The sequence below is a fragment of the Diadema setosum genome, chromosome 13, assembly GCF_964275005.1.
Source record: "Diadema setosum chromosome 13, eeDiaSeto1, whole genome shotgun sequence".
Lineage (NCBI taxonomy): Eukaryota > Metazoa > Echinodermata > Echinoidea > Diadematoida > Diadematidae > Diadema > Diadema setosum.
The window spans coordinates 21,665,942-21,689,877 of NC_092697.1; the positions used below are offsets into that span (position 1 = coordinate 21,665,942).

General features: G+C 38.4%; 1 protein-coding gene across 1 annotated transcript in view; it reads right to left on the reverse strand.

Annotated features, from left to right (window-relative positions):
- The window catches only part of LOC140236478 (uncharacterized), a 139,594-nt gene that overhangs the window by 102,484 nt on the left and 13,174 nt on the right, over positions 1–23,936 (reverse strand). The window contains exon 3 of the mRNA XM_072316401.1: positions 11,644–11,778. Coding sequence (XP_072172502.1) covers positions 11,644–11,778 — 135 coding nt within the window. The remainder of the gene's footprint in view (positions 1–11,643; positions 11,779–23,936) is intronic.

Below are 23,936 nucleotides of genomic sequence, written 5' to 3' on the forward strand. Positions count from 1 at the left end.
GGCGTATAGTACAATGTCTTCACAATGTGTGATCCATGACAGTTTCACATAACTGGCAAAATATTGAAATGACAGGTTTGTCAGAAATGTCTTGAACTGGGTTTGCTATAATTTTCTAAGAGTGCAGGTACACATATTTGGGGAATTTTGGGAAAGTTTATGCAATGAGTAATTTCCAAGGTACGAAGAAAGAGTGTGATGACGGTACAAAATAGATTTTTTTTTTTTTTTTTTTTTTTTGGGGGGGGGGGGCATTGAAACCTGGCCTTTGACCCTTAACCTTTGACCTTCTGGCTGGAAATTTCCCAGAGAATCTCCATTAGGTAATGCATGTATTAAGTTTTGAAACTAATAATGCAAGCATTGCATATACTAGTATATGAGGGAAATAGTAAAATTTTGAGTTGACCTTGACCTTTGACCCCTGACTATTGACCCATTACCCCTAAATTCCCTAGATAATCCCTGCCAGACAGTACATGCATATGTACCACGTTCCACGAAGATACATTGAAGCATTTGAGAGAAAAGTAATATTGCAACATTTTCACCTAACCTTTGACCTTTTGACCTTTGACCTTATGACATGAAACTCTCTCTGGAGAATCTTTGCGCAGTAGTACATGTCCACACCAAGTTTCAAGAAAATACCTTCTGGCATTGCATAGATATGGGGGAAATTGCAACATTTGTAGCATTTGACCTTGACCTTTTGACCTTTGACCTCTTGCCAATGTCACTAAAATCTACTCAACTAATTGTCCCATCATACATCATCCTTGGACCAAGTTTGGTGAAAGCTGCTTCATCCAGTTTTGAGTTATCACGTAAACAGATAAATTTTAGGATTTGACCTTGATCTTTGACCTTTGACCTCTGTCCGATTTCACTGAAAAACTAATCAAGTAATTGTCCCATCATACATCATTATCCAACAAAGTTTGGTGAAATTTGCTCCATCCAGTCTTGAGTTATCGCGTAAACGGATACAATTTCATGATTTGACCTTGACCTTTGACCTTCAGCCGATTTCACCCAAAATCTAATCAAATAATTGCCCCATCATACTTCATACTTGGACCAAGTTTGGTAAAATTCCAGTAAATATTACTCAAGTTATCGCGTAAACGAAAGCGGACGGACGTACGGACGGACGTACGGACGTACGGACGGACGGACGGACAACCCGAAAACATAATGCCTCCGGCACCACTTCGTGGCGGAGGCATAAAAATGCAAAAAATGGCAGTTGGGGTAGGGGTAAAAGGCAAGGAAATTTTATGCCTAAATATGGGCAAAAGGTTAGTATCATGTGGAAGATTAGGTTTTACACTAAAATTATCATTATAATCCATTTCCTTGACCCCCAAAACATGGGGTTAGACACCAAAACCATAATTCGTCGGTCGCATTACGAACCGGCGAATGTTCGAATTTGCGCGGAAACACGATTACGAGATAATCGCGTTTAAAGAATCGGGACTTCTTTAAACGTATAAAAACGTGTCTTATAACCGCACATTGATGATGATATTAAGAGAGTGATGAAAGAGGAATTTTCTGCTTTGTCTGATACTAAATATTATTTTGTAGCTGCACCTGGGGCTCTGTGGTAGTGATGCAAAGTGCGTTTGCCGGTTCGTAAAACCCCCCCATTTCAGCGTTTTACGTACATCGCGTACTAAAGAGAGGGCATTACGAACCGGCAAATGTATACATTTGCTGGTTCGTAAAGCCCATGCTCAGTACGTGTGGACGTAGCGAGTGCGCATTATGAACCGGCAAATGTAACATAAAATGGCGCGTATCATCACACATTCCACACGCTTAGGTGGTACGCGCACAGTGTAATGTATACATTCGCCGCTCTAGGTAGTGGGATTGTGATTCATTCATGTTCATTCATGTTCATTCATGTTAGTTGTATCATAATCATGGATATTAGGAAAGTGTAACAAACACCACAGTTATTTTCTCAAACTATACAACCTACCTGTACTTTTACACATTAATAGTTGATGCGAGTAATGTTATCAAACTGTGCAATGGGTTTTTGATTGGATGAGTACCGTTCTATTAAAGTGTGCCTGGTAGTCACTCACTATCTATAAATATTACAAGTGTTAAGTCATTATCAGTATTGAGAGAATATAATTACACCCATACAAACACAAACATACACAAACACACATACACGCACATATACCAGTAAACACACTCGAACCCACACACACAACCTACTTTTGACACATTAATTGTTGATGCCAGTAATGTTATCAAACTGTGCAATGGGTTTTTATTGACTACTGGATGAGTACTAAAAGTGCGCCTGGTACCGTAGTCACTGTCTATAAAAAAGTGTAAATTCATTATTGAGAGAATATAATTACACCCATGCAAACACAAACATACACAAACACACACTATACATGCACATACCAGTACACACACTCGAACAAACACACACACACACATACCCTCTAAATACAAAGCAGTCATAATCACCTTGTTCTCCCAATTCTAGGTATCTGTGTCTCTCTCACTCCTCTTCTTTTTTTTCTTTTGTTTTTTGTTTGTTTTCTATTCACCAGTCCCCAAGTTTGTGAAGAATTCTGCATTTTATTAATTCAAAATGCACCATTCCACATGTGTGTTCATAATTACATACAGTAACTACAAAACAAAGCATTCTCCTCAAACTTCCAGATATAACCTGTAAATTCAGAGAGTGATTTTTTTTTTTTTGCATTTTCGACAGCTCACAATAATTACATTGCACACTATTATTACAATACATGAAATTACAATTGATACAAAATAAATGTGACATTCTCCATGATACTTCACTATGTAATCTCACTTGGAATGAGAAGTTAGGCATTTGTTGCATTTCAGAATTGTGTTCTGACCACTATAAAAGTGGTGCAATAACATGTACAAAATACAAAATTCTCCCAACACTTCACGAGGTAATCTGACCTGTAAATTGGTGAGAAGTTCTGCATTTCCTTGACTTTAATGTATTACAGTAGTACGCGTGTTAGTCACAAATAGTGCAATAACATGATCAAGTGTACCATTCTCCTCACACTTCACAAGGTAATTTTGCCCAGGGTTGAATTAATGAAAGTGATACCCAATGTGTTTATAAACACGAGTCTACAAACTTTAACAGTCTGCCAACTACTGGACTGCTGGGAGGAGAGTAGTGTACGTCATTTGTCTCTTTTTGCTGTCCTTAGGATGGGGGACAACATGACAACATGTTAATAACATGTCTGGCTAGCCATTCTCTTTCTAGGACCAGAATTTTCAAGGCATGATAATATTGTCTGATAGACATTCTGCCATTTTCACTGAGGCAATCATAGCCAAAAGATTGATATGGTTACGTGTTAAATCACATCTTTGATGGTTAAAATGTGTTCTACCATCTACAAATATTTCTGACTTTTTGTAGGCTTCCCCACTGTTCAGCTTTTTTTTTTGACAATTCTGTTTTAGATTCCATGAATTTTTTCATGACAACAGAAGATCTATCAGGAATAGAACTGATGTCAGTACCTACATATTCTTCCACATGAAAATCTTCTGGCTTTGCACTGACATCTATCTTCCACTCTCTCAAAAGCCTCAATGGCAGTAGTTTCCAAATTTGCAATGAAGAGACAATAAATGGAATACATACTGGAACACTACACTTTATTTCTATTGTTTCTTTTATATTTGAATAAGGTCCTCCCGAAGTGATAAAAATTGGTCGATTTGTGTGAAACTGTGTTGAAATTATTGAAAGCATGTAGCAAATATGTAACACTGAAGATAAAATAATTACCAGAAAGTATTACAAACTTGATCATGCATCAAGTCTATATTTGTACAAGGCACTATGAGCAAGAAATTCACCAATAATTCCCTTTCCTTTCCTTACAAGAAACATGTACAATAGTTTGCCTAAATGGTCTTTATTTTAGGAAAGTTGGTCAACAGTTAGTGCACTACATATAATAATGTAAATACAACCAGATGTATACCAACAAGACTAGATAGAGGGCAGTATAGAATACATACAGCATAATATGAATATGCTGTACTTCCATTACACTTCACAAACAGTTTTCTATTGCTTTCCTGTGTCCGGTTACCATCAAAATCGGTTCTTCAATGTCTGACAGGGACATTGCTTTCTCGAGATTTAACAGTTTTCCATCATCCAGCAAGGTTCAGTATTCTTTGTAATCTGAAATAAGAGTGGAGGACTTAGTCTGCTTTCAAATTGAAATCAGGTACACCTAATGCAAGGAAAACAAATACATAATTTGATGAAACTGCCAAGTCTGGTTGAATAATTGTTACTTCATTTACTGTTTTTTTTTAACTATTCTTTGCAGAAGACAAACTATTTTCTTTAAATTTTACAGGTTGCCTGCCACAAACTTTTTCTTACAAGAGTGAAGGATAAAAGAAAAAAAAAAGATAATCAAAGTATTTATCACATGTTTAAATTATTTTACATTTGTTATTGGAAAATTAAGTTTTGGCTCATAATTGCTTTTTTAGGAATTTGCACCACACAGACAGATAATGCAAGAAATACAAACAACAGTTATACAATGCCCTGAACTTCTCAACTCCAGTTGAATTACCTTCAGTTTCAAAGGTAACATTGCTGCGTTGTTTCTTAGAATGCGGACACCACAGTTGTTTGTAGAGGCTCTGCTTCTGTTGCTGTTGCTGCTTCTAGCAGTGTTGCTAATGTTCCTGGAAGTGCAGATGCTAAAGTTGCAAGTAGAGGCTCTGCTGCTACAGTGGTAAGTAGAGGCTCAGTTGCTACAGTTGTAAGTAGAGGCTCTACCACTGTTGTCGTACTTAGAGGCTCAGCTGCTAGGGCTGTATGTACAGGCTCCGCTGCTGCTGCTGCTGCTTCAAGCGGTGCTGCTGATGTTTCTGGGGATTCAGCTGTCACAAATCGACGTTGAGGCTCTGCTACTGCTGTCGCAAGTAACGATACTGCTGGGGAAGTTGTAAACAATGCATCAATGAAAAAAACAGTCTTCAGCATCCTACAGTCATTACAAACTGCAATTACGACATTTGTTCTATTCATTACACAGAATTGAACATTTATATTGAAATGGTAATGCAATGAAAGTACATTGTACCTACATGATACTATGCATAAAAATCTCTACATCATTTTAAAATGAAAAAAGGCATAATATATCTTGATAAACTTATTGATGTAGAACAAATCAGTAACTATGTATTCAAATTACCTCAGGCAGAAAGAGGAATGCCCTCGTCATCTGACATCCTACGTCCATCCATGGGCATGTTGAAGACTTGAAGCACTCTCCCTTTCCACCAGCCATTTTCACTTCTCATATGTACGCAGGAACCTTGTTTCGGTTTGGTCCGTTGAGCATGATAGAGGTCACTTGAGCTGACAGGATTCATAGAACCATCCCTCTTCCACTTGACAAGAACATCTATGCCTACGGTGGTTCAAAAACACAAAAAATTGTATGGACAATTTCAGTGAGAAATTTGACAGTTGTGTCATACACTATGTGATAAAACATTACAAGTACCTGCAGGTTTGAAAAATGTGAAGAAGAGTATTTCTTAGAGCTAAAGCACAATTTCAGAAGAAAAAACAAAGTAACATAAGGAAATTCTTTACAGGCAATCACCTACGACATTTTGTGAGACAAAATGAAAATAGCTACAGCCAGCATACCTATTTGAAATGCAAAAAAAAAATTGTCATCAAAGTCTGCTGATCTCTGAAGGGCATAGTAATTCAGGTGCTATTGGTCGAGCTTTTACACCTTGGGGTTGGCAAAGGTAAATAATGATAACTGCTACACATTCTTTGATTAGAAATGTGATGTCTTTCACATAAAAACCTAACAATCTTATACACAGAAGTGTTAGTGCTTGCTTTTTTCTCTTTTAATACATTGAGTAGCAGTCAACATTGATATACATGTATGAAATAATTACAGTAAGGCCATTAGAAACTTCCCCCAAGTATGCTCAAGCAGGTGCCTAGGGAAGAGCTTGTAATATCAACATGAGCCTGTCCTCACCAGGTTAATATCTGCATAAGATACTTGACAGTAGAGTTAGATAAGATCGACATTACAGAAAAGGTATGACTACATTACATTCCAGATATCAAAACAGTGATTTCTGTCAAATGACATGGTATTGTTCAATCATCTATTCCACTGAAAGTAATAAATGACCTATTCCATTCACCGTAAACTGAGAAATGTTTGTGAATACCTGGTTCCCGGTACACTTTATGGTCCACAAGTACCGGTACCATAATCACTTGTTACGAATCAAACTTACCATTATAGGCAGAAGGAAAAACATCCTCATCACCACTACTCTCTGCGGTTGTACGTAGAGGCTCTGCTGCTACAGTCTGAAAGGCTCAGCTGCTACAGTTGAAAGTTAGGATCATGATGCTACAAATGTAGAGTTTTACGGTAGCATACGTAGACGCTCTGTTGCAATAGTACTGTCGGTAGGCCTACTGTAGTACATAGAGGCTTCGCGACTACAATTGTATGGAGAAGTTCAGCTGCTACAGTTGAAGAGTTTGTTTGCAAAAACCGATAAGTCCATATTTGTCAAATGGAGATATTTGCGATTAAAGGTCAAGAAAAATAAAGAGAATAATAAGAAAACTTTTGCTTCTTTTGACCATAACTTCAAAAATATACCTTTATATGTAGTGACCAATGTATCATTTTAAAAGGTATTATTTTGTACTTTATGACAGAGACCGTACTTCAAAATCTTCAAAAATGGACTTATCGGTTTTTGCAAACAAACTCTTCAGTTGCACTTTACAGGCTCTGCTAATGCTGCTCCTGCGCCGAGAGGTGCTGCTGATGTTCCTGGGATGCTAGCTGCTACAGTTGTAATGATAGCGGTGCTGCCTTTGTTTGTGGGGACTCGGCTCCTGCTTGTAGTGGCCTGCTGCTCCTAGAATTATCCCCAAGATATAGATAAGGAAAATCATGTCAGTGTTATCAGGGCACAAATAGGATACCGCGGTAACTTATATAGAATAAAAATCCCTGGATATAGGCTTATACTTGTACCGGTACATGAGTGTTAAAAAAAACTGTGAGTACCGGTACAGGTAATCAACTTCGTTTAATTTTTCTGAAAGTTCATTGATATCTGTCCCGGTAATCAAAATAAGTAACATACCGGTGAATACAACCTCGATCTAGCCTATAAATTTACTGTTTATGCAGGATTTTAGTTAGACAGTAAAGGCCAGAGCAGCTATTCTTGCATGCTTAAGGAAGCTATATGTAACTATAACTGACTTAACACTGCATGACGCTAAACAGTCTCATCATGCAATTTCATTCTTACTTAGGGCCTAAATACTATTTTTTTTTTTAATGCAACAACATGAATCTTTGAAAACAATGATAATCATTTATTACTTTGGGCCTATTTTTAGTTCTACCTGGGTATTTGCAATTGCTACACGATATTTTTTTTTTTTCAGTTTATAGATTCTACTATGCTTTAGTTTAAAAAACAATGCATCCGGGTTGTATGGGAGGATTGCTTTATCTCTGACCAAGAATAATCAAGGACCCCCTTCGACAAAAATGGTGGCTAGGTGTACGACTGTGTAGGATCTACAAGGAAATGAAATACACAGGAAAGCTACTTTTACATGATAATGTCGAGCAATTCTACTTCTCTGATGTAATATTTTATGATTACACATTAACCTGCCCCGATTATCATTACTTTTGTTTTTAAACAGAAGATTAAATAACAAATGAGCAACAAAATGCACCTAGTAGTTACATACCAGCACAATTCCGAGTGCATGGGACTGATGGTGATGACGAGCCCTCACTCGCGGCCTCGCAAGCTCCTCGATTCGCCCCACATACCTCACGTGTGTTCCGTCTGAACAGGGATTTTACGAACCGGCGAATACGAACATTTGCCGGTTCGTAATGTCACAAATTGCAGCATTTGGACATTTTGAAAATTCGTCACTACCAAAAATACATGTTTTCGTGAATTTTGCGATTTGATATTTTGGGGATAGATAGAGTTTGGTATGGACATTCAAAAAATGGAAAAAAGTGAATTTTGAAAAATTGACCCAAATTCGAACATTCGCCGGTTCGTAATGCGACCGACGAATTGACCAAAAAATAGCCGAGTTATAACCAGAAATGTCTTTTTAAAGCCGAAACGGCGACCAGCTTTTCGGCCGGGGCACCCTGGATTTCGCATTTTTCGTTCTTTTTTTTTTTTTTCAAAAAATTCTAATGGTGTCGGTAGGCACAAATTCATCAAACTAAGGTGTGATGAGCATGTTCTGAAAATGTCATCCTCTTTAGCCCATCTCTAAGAGATATCAAGGGACGACGACTGTAATATTTAGCCTGTTATTTAGAGAGTTCCTTAGTTGTTTCTTTAATCAGTCAGAATAAGCACACGATCTTGGCAGTAATTTGTTGTATTGCCATCATGACGAGTTTGAACAATGCAAATGCTTTAGCGATATCGATTGCATCGGATGCCCAAGGGAAGAAACGGACACTGGTCAAAAAGTATATGTGCACATTTTGTTAACACGCAGGTGATAGGTTGATATGTTTTCATTCTTCTAGGTCTTGGGTGCAAGTAAGGAAGTTTGCTGAGGTAGTACATCTACCTCCGGGGTTTCTCGAGAGGGGTAACTATAGAGCATAGCAACAGCATCATCTCTGTGGGGATTGGTTGGTGCTGCATAGCTAGGCACTAGTCTCTGCGTTCAAACTGTACTAATTTCAAACATTTGGCATCTCCTTTTTTTTTTTTTTTTTTTTTAGAAAAGTAAAGTTTCTCTTTTTCACACAGATTTTTTATTTATCAACTACCACTGAAACTTAATTAATAAGCCATTGTCTTTTTAGGATTATCATGACAATTATTTGATACGTTGTTCACACAATATACTTGTCCTATTTGAGTAATAATGGAAATACGTCTTGTATGGGCGTGTTTGACTTGCCATATCTTATATCTTACATTCAACTTTACTACAACACATCTTATAAACACAAACATTACTGATACTTGTAAAGTGAGTAACACTTCACTTCAATATTGAGATATCACGGCTTTGTATGACACATTACAACGCACTCTTATAACGACGTAAGTTCAATCTCGCTCTTCACACTTGGAGGAATACTTGTGATTGTTTTGTAAACTGTACTTTTGTTCACTTTTAGAAATGTGTTATTTTTGTCTTTGAAGAAACGTTAATCATTGTTTCTCTTATAATAATTGACAAAGCTGTTACTTTTGATAAGTTAGATGAAACACTTTTATTGCACTCAAAATGTAACCAACTCTACTCTCCAGATGAATAGTTCAACATCTAAACATTATCACAATCCCGTGATCATTGTCATTTCATTTCCCGTCAAATTCCGGTATCTATCCTATAAAATAGATAAGTTTTTTACACTGGTCCATATTTTTGACCTGATCTTGTGATACGATATTATGTTGAGTCATCTAGCTTTGTTGCATTAAGGATTGTTTTCCGCTGTACCTCTTCTGATGTCAATTCTGTTTTGACAGGAGCATTTTTCCTTCACATTCCACTATGCAACTCCTTGGAAACTTTGTCTTTTAAACAACAACGCTTTTCGCTTCGATCAAAGTAATTTTACTGCACTTTTGTTTCTTGGTCAGCTTTGTTTGCACATTCTTTATTACTTTTGGTTTCAGCAGCTGACTAGCTGTTGGCAGGGTGGTCCTTGTCCTCCTCTGCATCAACAATTGTGCAGGACTAGCATCTAGCCCATCGATCGGTGTGTTCCGATAGTCAAGAAACGCCAAACCTGGATCTGTTCCATCTCTCATTGCCTTTTTCATTAGACATTGCGATTTGTACTGTCTTTTCAACTTTCCCATTGCTATGTAGAAAGTGATGAAGACGTGACATGCTTGAATTGGTACTGACAAGCAAACTCTTTGAACTGGTCACTTGTAAACTGTGTACCATTATCTGATACCACAATCTCCGGTATACCATTACGTGCAAAAGTGTTGTTTGCATACTAACTTCAAATACTCTTACGCTAGACATTTTTTTTTTTCCATGTTCAAACGTTATCAAATAAAACTGTGTGAAACAAAACTCAATTTTCAATTAATTGAAACTCGAATCATCCCATCTTTGTGGTTGAGAGATTTCTGTTTTTCATGCGGGTGTGCTTTCCCAGGGCTGTTGGAAGATATTACCTTTTTACACGTTCAAGTCTTTTCAGGCAAAGAATATTCATATTTTTTCTGTCAATTATTTCTCCGACATTAAGAATTGTAATGATGTTCAGATAAATTCACAGTCAACATAACAAACGAAAATTGCACAATAAAGTATTACTGACAGTGACATAGGATAGTAACTATCATAAGAATCTAAGATGAAAATCATAACCCCATTAAAAGGGTATTTCTAACAACATAATATTATTCCTTTGTAGAGGGAGACAAACTGAAGAAACTCAAAAATTTGAGCCTTCACCCCTCTGAATAATATCTTTCTTTCATTTCACATATTCCTTAACATAATCATGAATTGCAAAAAGAAAAGGAAAATCATCAAAGAATGGACTTCTTAAAATATTATAAAATAATGAAGAATAACGGGTACATGCTAAGGAATGAACCCTCCCTTCAAAAGCGTGTTTCCGTCAATGTGTTTTAATCTCTTGACCAACTTTCAGTGATAAAATGGACCTGCGTTTCTACTTTTTTCGACATTACATGTAGCGTGTACAAAAGTAAAACTTTGTGCTGAGATTTCAAAAACTTTCTTATAAAGATGGACGTGTCTTAGGTAACGTTAACTTTAATTTATATTCTGTATAAAAAGAATACTGTTTTTTACACAGATGAATTCAATTTTAATTTCTAGGACACGAATAAGAAACATCTCTGTTCAGTTATGGGATTGTCCCCCAGGAGACGTCCCCGGGGCAGTTGTCAGGTGGGAGTTGTCCTCCGGGGGAGTTGTCCTCCGGGGGAGTTGTCCCCCGGGGGAGTTGTCCCCCGGGGGAGTGGTTCTCCGGGGGAGTGGTTCTCCGGGAGAGTGGTCCTCCGGGGGAGTGGTCCTCCGGGGGAGTTGTCCCCCGGGGGAGTTGTCCCCGGGGGAGTGGTCCTCCGGGGGAGTGGTCCTCCGGGGGAGTGGTCCCTCGGGGGAGTTGTCCCCCGGGGGAGTTGTCCCCCGGGGGAGTAGTCCCCCGGGGGAGTTGTCCCCCGGGGGAGACGTCCTCCGGGGGAGTAGTCCTCTGGGGGAGACGTCCTCCGGGGGAGTGGTCCTCCGGGGGAGCTGTCAGGTGGGAGTAGTCCCCTGGGGACTAGTCCTCCGGGGGAGTTGTCCTGATACGCATCCAACAAGAAGCATGCGATACACCTCTAGCGTGAAAGATTGCTTGAAATCAATCACTGTGGCCCAATTTGTTGATCTCCGATAATCCATTATGAAAACCGTGACAGGCTAAGCTCTGATTGTGGATTTCAGTCACATCTTTCTTCCAGTATGTATGTGTTCTTTAGGTGAGATATATACAATGTACTTACTTTCTAAACAATTTGGTCCTTTGAAATTGTTTGGACAAATACACCTGCCAGTCTCATCATCACATACTCCACCATTGTAGCATTTGTCACAGATCCAGATGCAGTCAGGGGGGCCCCATTTACCAGCTGGACAATCTAGGAATAAAAGAAAAAATGGGTTCATACACATTGCATTTGAATTTATTGTTCTATATAACTATATAAGACATAGTCTGCATAATTGCATAAATTATTAACCTGGAGTTCAGTTTGTCCTTTGTTCTCTGATTTCATGAATAAATGCCAAAAAGCATGGTAAAAGATCTTCACTTCAGTATTTAAAACAACATACTGAAGTTCAATAATGCCATTAAATGTTTCAACAGCAATTTCATAACTGATCTTTGACCTCTGATCTTGAAAACATTAATATCAATACCAAAGTCAAACAGGCCGACTTCCTTTTCTTGATTTTTTTTTTCTGTTCTTTTTTTTTCATGTTGGATTAAATCTTTACTGAATGCCAGTCAATGCGCTATTTTAAATGTAAAACTTGTCCCTTTACCATAATCTAGTGACCTTTTACTTTCACCTCCATAATCAATCCACTATTTTGAGGTCTCAGAAAAATGTCTAAAAGGAATATCAAAACACCTTTAATAAGTACTCTTCCAAGTTTTTGTATGTAAAACGGTCTATGTTTTATAATACCATTGTTGAGTTCACACCTTTTTTACATTCCCCCAACAGGAGTGTGGCTGAGTGTGATGGCAGCTAGTGCAGAAGCAATGTCTGCCCCCTGTGAACATTTCCTGCACCTAGTGGTCAGAAGATGCTCAGTACGCAAGTTTCCAGTCTTTCTCTCTATCAGTTGTCATGTCTAAAATTCTCCCCACCTACAGTATCTTGCAATCCGCCCACAAAGGCATTCCCCTGGGATAAAATAGGGTACGTATACAGAGTATTTCGTTATATGAATGCCCTTATAAAAAAAAAAACCATGGTTTTACAACCGTAACCATGGTATAACCATGGTTATGGACGGTTTTACAATGGATCGATGGTAGTCCATGATTTTTAATTCATATCCATGGTAAATGTGTGGCGGAAGTGTGGTAATACCATTGTTAAAATACAATAGTTATGATAACATGATAAAACTCTCATTTTACGACAGGTTTAAAACCATGGTGAAAAAATCATTGTTATACCACAGTTTTAAGAAATTAAAAAAACAATGGTGAGAAAACCACGACAAAACCATCGTTCTACTTTGGTAAAAATAACATAATAATATAACAATGGTTGTAACCATGGTTTCACAATAGTATAAAAACAATGGTTAGGAAACCATGGTGTAACTCTCGTTCTACCAAGGTTGAAAACCATCGTTATTAAACCATGATTTCATCATGGTTTTATGATAGTGTAAAAAAGATAGTAATAAAACCATGATTTTAACCATGGTATTATGATAGCACAAAAGCACTAGTTATAATACCATGGTTAAACTTTCGTTTTACAAAGGTTAAAAATGATCGGTATTAACCATGATATTAACCATGGTTTTATCATAGTTAAAAAATGATGGTTATATAACCATGCCTCTAACAGTGGTTTAATGAAAGTGTTTTAAAACCATGGTTAAAAAAATCATTGTTATACCACAGTTTTAAGAAATTAAAAAAAACAATGGCGAGAAAACCACAACAAGACTATCGTTCTACTTTGGTAAAAATAACATAATAATATAACAATGGTTGTAACCATGGTTTCACAATAGTATAAAAACAATGGTTAGGAAACCATGGTGTAACTCTGTTCTACCAAGGTTGAAAACCATCGTTATTAAACCATGATTTCATCATGGTTTTATGATAGTGTAAAAAAGATAGTAATAAAACCATGATTTTAACCATAGTATTATGATAGCACAAAAACACTAGTTATAATATCATGGTTAAACTTTCCTTTTACAAAGGTTAAAAATGATCGGTATTAACCATGATATTAACCATGGTTTTATCATAGATAAAAAATGATGGTTATATAACCATGGCTCTAACAGTGGTTTAATGAAAGTGTTTCAAAACCATGGTTAAAAAAAATCATCGTTATACCACAGTTTTAAGAAATTAAAAAAACAATGGCGAGAAAACCACAACAAGATTATCGTTCTACTTTGGTAAAAATAACATAATAATATAACAATGGTTGTAACCATGGTTTCACAATAGTATAAAAACAATGGTTAGGAAACCATGGTGTAACTCTCGTTCTAATAAGGTTGAAAACCATCGTTATAAAACCATGATTTCATCATGGTTTTTTGATAGTGTAAAAACAATAGTTATAAAACCATGATTTTAACCGTGGTTTTATGATAGCACAAAAACACCAGTTATAATACCATGGTTAAACTTTCGTTTTACAAAGGCTGAAAACGATGGCTATACTAACCATGATATTAATCATGGTTTTATCATAGTTAAAAAATGATGGTTAGGCTATGGAACCAAGTTGTATGATAGCATAAGAACAGTGGTTAACTTTTTGCTTTACCAAAGTTTAAACCACGTGCACTATGATTATTGAATGATGTCGATCACAAAAATCAATATGAAAACTCATAATTTGATGGCCGCAATGCCAATGCAAGTCATGACGGACATTCATCTAACGCAACCACCCGTTTGGCTTCAACAGGATTATGTAATTGTAAACAAACAGTAGTCTTACCATTGCAAACAAAAAGCTGCTTCACTTGGTTGATTTACGGCATTCCTAAAATGCAACATCTATTCACTACGGAATAAAGCACGTAAAAAAAACTTAAATGAGATTACATACTCGTGAAAAAATAAAAAAAGGTAGTAACCCAATGCCGCCCGTTCGTTCCCCGTAGCTTTGACATGTACACACAACAATAGAAAACTATATGAATGCAATCGGCGTGTAGTAATTGTGTACGATGAATGGGAGATCCGGGTTGTTGATATGAGGCTCGTTCGTACTAAAGATCACAACAAAAATATATCTTAAAATACTGTACGAGCTGAAATTTTCGCGGTGGTTTTATTTTCACGAATTTCGCGAATCGCCTTTGAACCGCGAAAATAACAACACGCGAAAATAACAACGCGCAAATAGTTACATTCAGTTAGACCGTTGCAACCGCGAAATTAACAACACGCGCAAATGTCCTCCAAGTAGCAATTCGCGAAAATATCTGTACGCGAAAATTTTAGCTCGTACAGTATATGGAGCACAAAAAATATTGACACATTAAAAAAAAATTAATTTGCAATAAAAAAAGTTTTAAACATATATTTCTTATTCAAAACCAAAAAATTAATGATTACAAGTTTTCTTGATAAAAATGTAACGTAAGAGGTCATGTGCGTGTTGTTGTTGTCGCTGATTGAACTTCACGTGTATGTACTGCTGAACCGTTAGTCCGCGACCGCGCTCAAAAACCACACACACGGTTAATACGTTATACGATTCGCTGTTCATTTCAAACGCTCTTTCGTGATGATCTCTGATGACCGGAGTCAAACATCTCGACGTACGAACCATCTGATATCAAACGGCCCCTAAGAAAAAGAGGAACTTCTCCTTTGGGATTCTTCGAGGAAGGTTGGTCAACGTAACTTTTAATACATTATTAGTAGACCTAATCTTAGCTAAAATAATTACCAGCAAGACTGGCATTGAATTGTCCCGACCGACCCGGGGCCGGCAGCGGCCCTGCCCCTGCTGTGCAAATTTCGCATGATCGTATCAAGTGGGGATAACCAGTCCAGTTAGACTGTTCTGTATCAGAAAGTGTGACTGAGTCAGTGAGTGTGAGTATGACATGAGAGCTCAAGAGTTTGGAATGAGTTGTTCTAACTCAGCTACTGTATGTACTGAACTGTTAGTGTTACTGTGTCACGTAAATTCTACAAGTTATCTACGGTAACTAGATTCTATACACAACCCAGTCGCTGTAGACAGTGTAGATCTAGTATGGTTGGGGCACCACCTATCGGCAGGGCACCTTCCCATCGGCACCCTGCGTATCATGGCTGTTTGCGTATAGAACGAAAAGGTACACGCGGGATTAAGTGTCATTAGCTTTAAAGACAATAAAAACGAAGAAACGAAAATCAAACTCAAACAAACCAAGCTAAACATTACACATCCGCTCAGTAACGACGCATGGCTGTGAAATTCACGTGTATTACCTATGTTATGGCCTGTGAAATTCACGTGTATTACCTACTATGCTGTGAAACTCACGTGTATACCTATGGAGGGGAGGGGGTGCCGATCGCAAGGTTCCCTTTTTAGCTGCGCGAAGGAAATGGAACGCACGCACTAAAATTGCGCTATTTTAAAACGGAGATTCATAATCAACGAGACGGTCACGACATTCAAAACTGCAGTATTTATGGCATATTTGAGGTAAGAATTAGGCGGATTTGTGTTTTATTTTTAGAATAAACAAGCTACAGATCCTTAGGGTGACGATACGTGGTACCCCCAACCCTACTAGTAGCGACAGGCTATAATTTATTCGCACAGCACAGCGTACTCTAACACTAACAGCGTCTGGTCGGGCTAACAAGACGGTAGTCGGTAGTTCTAATTAACAGGCGTAATCCCTAACAATGTTAGTAGGCATAGGCCTACCTCATATTGGTTGGGTGGTGATATCAGGTTCGGTGCAAGCTACATCAACAACACTATTTTCTGCTAACTCTGTTAGGACTTCTAGTGGTAACTGCTCCAGTGAATCAAGAGTATCAGTAGAAGCTACGCTAAGACACAAGGGCTTACTCCTGCGAACTAGTACGGTCATGGGCGAAATACGGACGCCATTCCGCTATTGATATCAGTGCTGTATCACTGGGTCCTCGTATTTCTGTCTCCCATTCATTTTTCCCCTTTTTAGGGGGGCATACAGGGGAAGATATGTACCGATGTATATACTTAGAATCTTGTTTTGTCGTAAAGAAGTATCATTCACTGTCTAACCATGAAATGTATTTGAAAAAAATGTCATTTACTTTCCAATCGCAATCTGCAGGCCCACAGAGTTTGAGCTGAAGTAGGTAGACCAAACTATGTTTTGGGAGGGAGAGAGAAAGAGATAGGTGGTGTTTGTCAGCTCAAACACAAACTTGCTGAGGGACTACAGATAAAAAAGTAATTACATTACTTCAAATTTTTTTTTTTTTTTACATATCAACAGAAAATATACTTTTTGTGATATTTTGAGGTCTGAAATGCAATTCTACCGCTGTGTGCTTCCTTTTAAAATGAAGAAAATGAAAGGAAGGTAGGGTTTGCTCCATAGGCTCACATGTTTAAGAAGCTTGCGGTATTATTACTAAATTGGCTGCCATTGGGCTCCATGTTGGGCTCCCGCTCCATGCCGTACTACACCCGTTTGCGTGCGAAGTCGCAAGAGTACGCCCTCTTAGCTTCTATACTCTTTGATTGTGTCTCAGCACTAACTTAAGCACTGGCAGCCACTGGCACTGGCGATAAAACTGAAGTGAACTTGAAGTCCGTAGGTGCTGGTAGGATGACCTCAAAAATATGTCATAAATTTCTGGTTGCTGGTGCTGGGCAAACTTGTGAAAGATTCGTCTGTCCGGAGGAGGAGTCTTTTATTTCTTTTTTTGACGTTACTTATGGCTCTCTACCTCCGGACTATGTCTATAGGAGGGGATCCGTAAAGCCAGATGCAGTCTCTGCTCTGTGGAACATATCCCCGTCGACGAGATACAGACCAATCTTTCGGTCAAGTGCTGGGCTTGGTGTTGAAATCAAAGAATGTCGTCTGCTGAACCTAGCTCCGCCATTTCGTAGTGTAAGAGTTAGGCCTGTAGCATGTACATTTTATGCTAATGCAATGGTCACCCACGCCACGAAACGTAGGCCCTACACAAGCATGCAGCTTCATAAATCTGAGCCTGGAAGCATAAAATTAAATATTAAGTTGTGTTTTGAAGAATGGTTGAAATTTGGGGCATTTTAGTCTGTCTTCCTCACTTTGTGTCTAAAAACTAAGCAGTCCTGCATCTTTTAATATTCGAGTGTAATCATGCGCCATCACTTTTCGTCGTGCGATTCTCACGGACCTTGCAATGCTGCGATTCCAACACCTATTGCTGGGGATCAATAACTTTGATCAGTATTGCTTAGTTAATCCGACCGTCGGTGTTGGAGCTCAGTTTAAGTCAGTCATTTGGGAGCTAGTGTAAGAGTGCTGGTTTTATGGTGTTGGTAGCGTGGTGTGCACTCTCAACTATAGTATACGATGTCAAGTCACAGTCGAACATTAGTTAATGCAGGAGACAAGGTGATGGTTCCAAGATATACAGTTTAGTTTATTAGATATAATAATCAGGAATTCCAGAATGGTGCATAATACTGACGAGGGAATATTGTCGGTAGTATATATAAAGAATACTGTTCCACTCCTTCTTGGCACATGACCGAACAGAGTCGGGGCCGGAGTAAGATTGATTCCTCAACTCCAGAAGCATAATATATATAGGGACATGAATAGAAGTTAAGAGATTAGTAGGAGAGGGTCTATGATGTGGGGATTATAGGTTCATTGAACAGTACTGTGTAAGGGACTGGTGGTGGGAATTGTAAACACAGTTGGTCTGAATTTACTTAAACTTGATTGAGGACAAAGGGAAGGATTAACTATTGAGTAGAGATTAACCAAAGTAATAACAAAGATGGTTGGGTTCTGAATGGAAGTTTCATTGGAGGTTTGATGGTCTTGTTGATAAAAGGATATGAGACTATAAAGCTGGGAAGTGTTCATAGGGTTTGGATTGGACTGGCCGTATATCTAGACAGTATAATTGGGGCAGGAAATGGGGATAAATTCTTAACTTGGTCAATGAAGAGACACTTATAAATTACATAAGGTTTGTTCTGTTTTAAGGTATAAACTCCCTATTTCTCCATCTTACATTCGTCCAATCTTTCAAAAAGAAACGTCCTCGTTTCATAATTATATACTGCAATATTTAAGAAGTTCAAACGATTGACAAATGAAAAAAACAATTCTAATACATTTAAGGAGAGAAAAAAATATAAAAAACACTATTGACATGTAAACATAATAAAGATAATTGCTACACGAAACATAGTCAAATTGAGTAGCATATAAATAATTAACAAATTTGTGAAATATTTAAAAAGAAGATTGATGTGCACACAAATCTTGCAGATGAGGTATAAAAAAAAAAAATCATCAAAGAAACCTATTTTCCAGGGGACATATCATTGTCTTGAGAGGTGTAGGAAAAACAGCATGGCCTACACATAGCATAGTAACCAATACATACCGAGGTAACAATATACATTAAATTTAGAATGGAAATAGCAGAGATAGGAAAATAAGAGATCATCATAGTAATCCACAAACTGTATGTAAAACTCAAAGAACAATCAGAGGTCCAATATTGACAAAAATTATATTACCGTACGTTAAATAAAAAAAAAATAAAAAAACACTTAATATACATGACAAAACTACAAATTAGAAGAATACACTGATTGCATACATCTAGTCTTGTGCACAGTAAATATGTTGAAAAAATGAACAGTAAAATCATTTAAAAAACACTTAAGAAGAGGAACAGACAGAGGAGAAAGGAGAATGAAGCAATTAGATTAAATGACCTAAATTATACAGAGTTAGTGTCTTTGAAATGCACCATGCAACAAACTTGTAAATAATGATGTTGATGACCAACATGTAAAAAGATATCTGGCATCAAGAGTTATTCAAATTGTGTAGATAATATTATGTATAAGAAAAAAGTTGGGCAAACAACGGGACATTTATATGTGGTGAAAATGTGCATATACTAGACTGCAACAAGTTTACTAATGGTACAATTTTTTTTCTATACAAAAGCAATTGATCAGAGAAACAACATTTCTCACAAAAAATCAAAAGTTACAACCATACTTAACTAAGAAATTTATGCTAGAAAGTAAAAACACTTATTAATCATGTTAAAAAATTCTTTCAGAAATAAAACACAATACACATGCTAACAATGAAAAACCTAAATACCAAATAATGCTACAAATTTACATCAGAAGTTAAACTGACATTATTGTTGAGGAAGAAGCAGAAATCGGGTTATAAGACGGTCAAGAAAGGGGCAATTGAACGTGACAGAGAGTGAGAAGGAAAAAAGGAAAAGTATGGACAATGCAGAAAAATGAATGAACAGCCATGTGGGACGGGGATGAGTGAGCAAAATATCATTGAAAATACAGAAAGAAGGTACAAAATAGAGATGACATTAAAAACAAAGTTTCACTACTAAAAAATAGGAATTTAAGTGCCCAGGAAGGGGAAGGGATAAGGAGACTTGCCATGAATGTTCGATTATGCGTAAATAATTAATGAGAATTCTGAAATTTGAAATTTGGAAGTAAAGGGGAAAAAGGCTTCATTACATCCTGTCGCAAAAAAAAAAAAAATGAAATCATAAATTATGATGGATCATAATCATTTGGGGGATTAGGAAGCTGACCGCCGTGTGTCCGAACACTATCGGCATGGATCACAGCGTGTGGATCGTAAAAGAGGTGTGATGAGGCAATGGACATGTGAGAGGGGACCACCGAGTCCCAATTCGTGAAGTGGCTGGGCGACGGCTGAGGATAGTGAGAATGGTGCATAATACTGACGAGGGAATATTGTCGGTAGTATATATAAAGAATACTGTTCCACTCCTTCTTGGCACATGACCGAACAGAGTCGGGGCCGGAGTAAGATTGATTCCTCAACTCCAGAAGCATAATATATATAGGGACATGAATAGAAGTTAAGAGATTAGTAGGAGAGGGTCTATGATGTGGGGATTATAGGTTCATTGAACAGTACTGTGTAAGGGACTGGTGGTGGGAATTGTAAACACAGTTGGTCTGAATTTACTTAAACTTGATTGAGGACAAAGGGAAGGATTAACTATTGAGTAGAGATTAACCAAAGTAATAACAAAGATGGTTGGGTTCTGAATGGAAGTTTCATTGGAGGTTTGATGGTCTTGTTGATAAAAGGATATGAGACTATAAAGCTGGGAAGTGTTCATAGGGTTTGGATTGGACTGGCCGTATATCTAGACAGTATAATTGGGGCAGGAAATGGGGATAAATTCTTAACTTGGTCAATGAAGAGACACTTATAAATTACATATGGGGGAAGGGGCTGAAATGTGTGGGTTTGCGAGGAAACAGTACAATGAGCTTGAAGAGGGGGTTGGTAGTCGGGCAAATCAGGAGGAGAAGAGGTGGAGAAAGGGGTGGAACTGTCCGAATCAGTCCCAGTGGAAGATGATGTAGGGGCGTCGGAGTCAGAGGCAAGGGGAGGAATGTCGCAGTCAATAGAAAGAGGGGAAAGTGGGCTAGAGATGGGAAGAGTGCACTTTAGAGATCGGATTGGAGTTGGGGGAGATGGGGATGAGGGGTGGGAAATCACTGCACATGTTTGTGGTAGTGAGGGAGGTGGAAAAACTGAGGTGCGATATGAATTACAGGCCTCACAATGAGAGCAGAGGTCCGCAATGTCTTTGCGCATCCCATGCCAGTAGCAGAGCCCTTCGATAAGCTCAATTGTCTTGGCTGTACCAAAGTGAAAAGCTGACATGGAAGTATGCATGACAGTCAGGACAGTAGGGATCACAGAATAGGGTATGACAATCTGTTCTATCATTATCCCAGAGGGATGTCTCTTCCGCCGACACAACAATCCATCACGAATTACGAAACGCTCAAACTGATGCCGGAACTTGAACAAGCATTCCTCGTAATGAGGGATGGCCGATTTTGGGGGTACATATCCAGAACGGACCCAGGCAGTGACCTGCCGGATGATTAGATTCTGGTGCTGAGCCTGATGAAGGCGTACACCATGTTTTAACAGAACACTACAAAAGGAGGAAACGTTAGTAGGAGGAGCGGGAGGAGAGGGAGGAGATGAAATTGACGATGAATCGGCACATCCTGACGCCGATGAAGGAAGTGAAGCTGCTTCAATCGGTACAGCTGGTGATGGAGATAAGGGAGGGGATGGATTATGACCTCTGTCTATTGTTGAAGGAAAAGATGAAAATACAGGTAAATCGTCATGGCCACCTTTGTAATGACCACCAGGAGAAGGAGGCGGGGGTGGAGAAGAAAGCTTTCTCACACCGGAGGTATCATGTGGAGGTGGGGGTGGAGAATGAAGTCTGGTGGAGGTTGGAGAGAGTGTATGGGGGCCATATCGATAATGACTTGAATCATCATAACGATGATCGTAACCATACCGACTGGTTGAAGAGATGGAGTAGTTAGAGTAACGATCAGGGGAAGGAGAACGCGAGTGATAGCGATGATGTCGGGAATTGGAAGAACTATAGCCAGGAGAAGGAGAACGAGGACTATAGTGTGAACGAGAATGGGAGTAGGATGAATGGTGCTCCGGGGAGGGAGAACGGGAGTGATAGGGGGAGCGATAGGAATGATAGGAGGGTGAATGGGGTCGAAAACTGTGAGATCGATCTCGAGAGTAATTATGATCCCGGGAAGAATACATTGTGTTGAAAAAAAAAGTATGGGGAATAGAAGGAATATCAATGTACAAAATCAATATAACCAAATGTTTACAGTAACAATGAGGGGGGAAAATAGCAAAGAAGAAAGAAGCGCCATGAGATATAAGACTGAGAGAATGAAACAGGACACTGAAGGGAAATGAGGGGCACTACTACTCAGTGAAAAGTATGAGCTATAAGATAATAATGTAATTCGCTTGGTAAAGCGTCAGCCGATAGCACACAATAAAAAAACAATAGCTACAAAGAGAGGTAGCAAAGAAAGCAACTATATGATATAGGCCTACTACTAAAAGCTATCACAATACCTATACCTATATACATGTATGTATAAATCATGAAATGCAGTGATAATGACAGCTAATATAAGATAGAGCATAAGGTCTTATACACACAAAAAAAAAATGCAATATAATTCATACAATAGAAATAATATAGAAAGAGGGGAAATAAAGTTCGAAAGTAGACTTAACAATCTGGAGAGAAGGGACAGATGAACAGGCGAGGTTTGCCGGGAAGACTGTGTTGAGGAGCCCACGAAGGCAGCTTCCTTGCAGGCGCAGCTTCAGGTAGCACAAGTCCAGAGACAGGATGAGGAGGATGACCACAGTAGAGGGAAGATGATGGGTTGACAGAAGATCGTCAGGTACAGAAGTTCGTCAGGTAGAAGCCGAAGGTAGACAGGAAGAAGATGAACAGGATCCCAGAAAGTCGATGAGAAGAGATGACCAGGGGGAGTTGAACAGGAAACACAGACAGAGTAGACGGGAACACTGACTAACCTGAGTTAGTCAACAGCAGCAGAGCGTTCAAAAATTATTGTACAATTGTACAATATGCAGGAAACATACCAGGCTCATATAAGTTGACATCAGGATGATCAGCAGCATGACGAGTAGTCAATCACGCCAACGGGTAGCAGGTCACCGTTTTGCTGCTGCCACCAAGAGTAACGTCGAGCGGGTAGATGGCTCCGCTTTACCGCTGCCACCACTGTAAGAGTGCTGGTTTTATGGTGTCGGTAGCGTGGTGTGTACTCTTAACTATAGTATATGATGTCAAGCCACAATCGAACATTAGTCCATGCAGGAGACAAGGTGATGGTTCCAAGATATACAGTTTAGTTTATTAGATATAATAATCAGGAATTCCAGAATGGTGCATAATATTAACAAGGGAATATTGTCGGTAGTATATATAAAGAATACTGTTCCACTCCTTCTTGGCACATGACCGAACAGAGTCGGGGCCGGAGTAAGATTGATTCCTCAACTCCAGAAGCATAATATATATAGGGACATGAATAGAAGTTAAGAGATTAGTAGGAGAGGGTCTATGATGTGGGGATTATAGGTTCATTGAACAGTACTGTGTAAGGGACTGGTGGTGGGAATTGTAAACACAGTTGGTCTGAATTTACTTAAACTTGATTGAGGACAAAGGGAAGGATTAACTATTGAGTAGAGATTAACCAAAGTAATAACAAAGATGGTTGGGTTCTGAATGGAAGTTTCATTGGAGGTTTGATGGTCTTGTTGATAAAAGGATATGAGACTATAAAGCTGGGAAGTGTTCATAGGGTTTGGATTGGACTGGCCGTATATCTAGACAGTATAATTGGGGCAGGAAATGGGGATAAATTCTTAACTTGGTCAATGAAGAGACACTTATAAATTACAT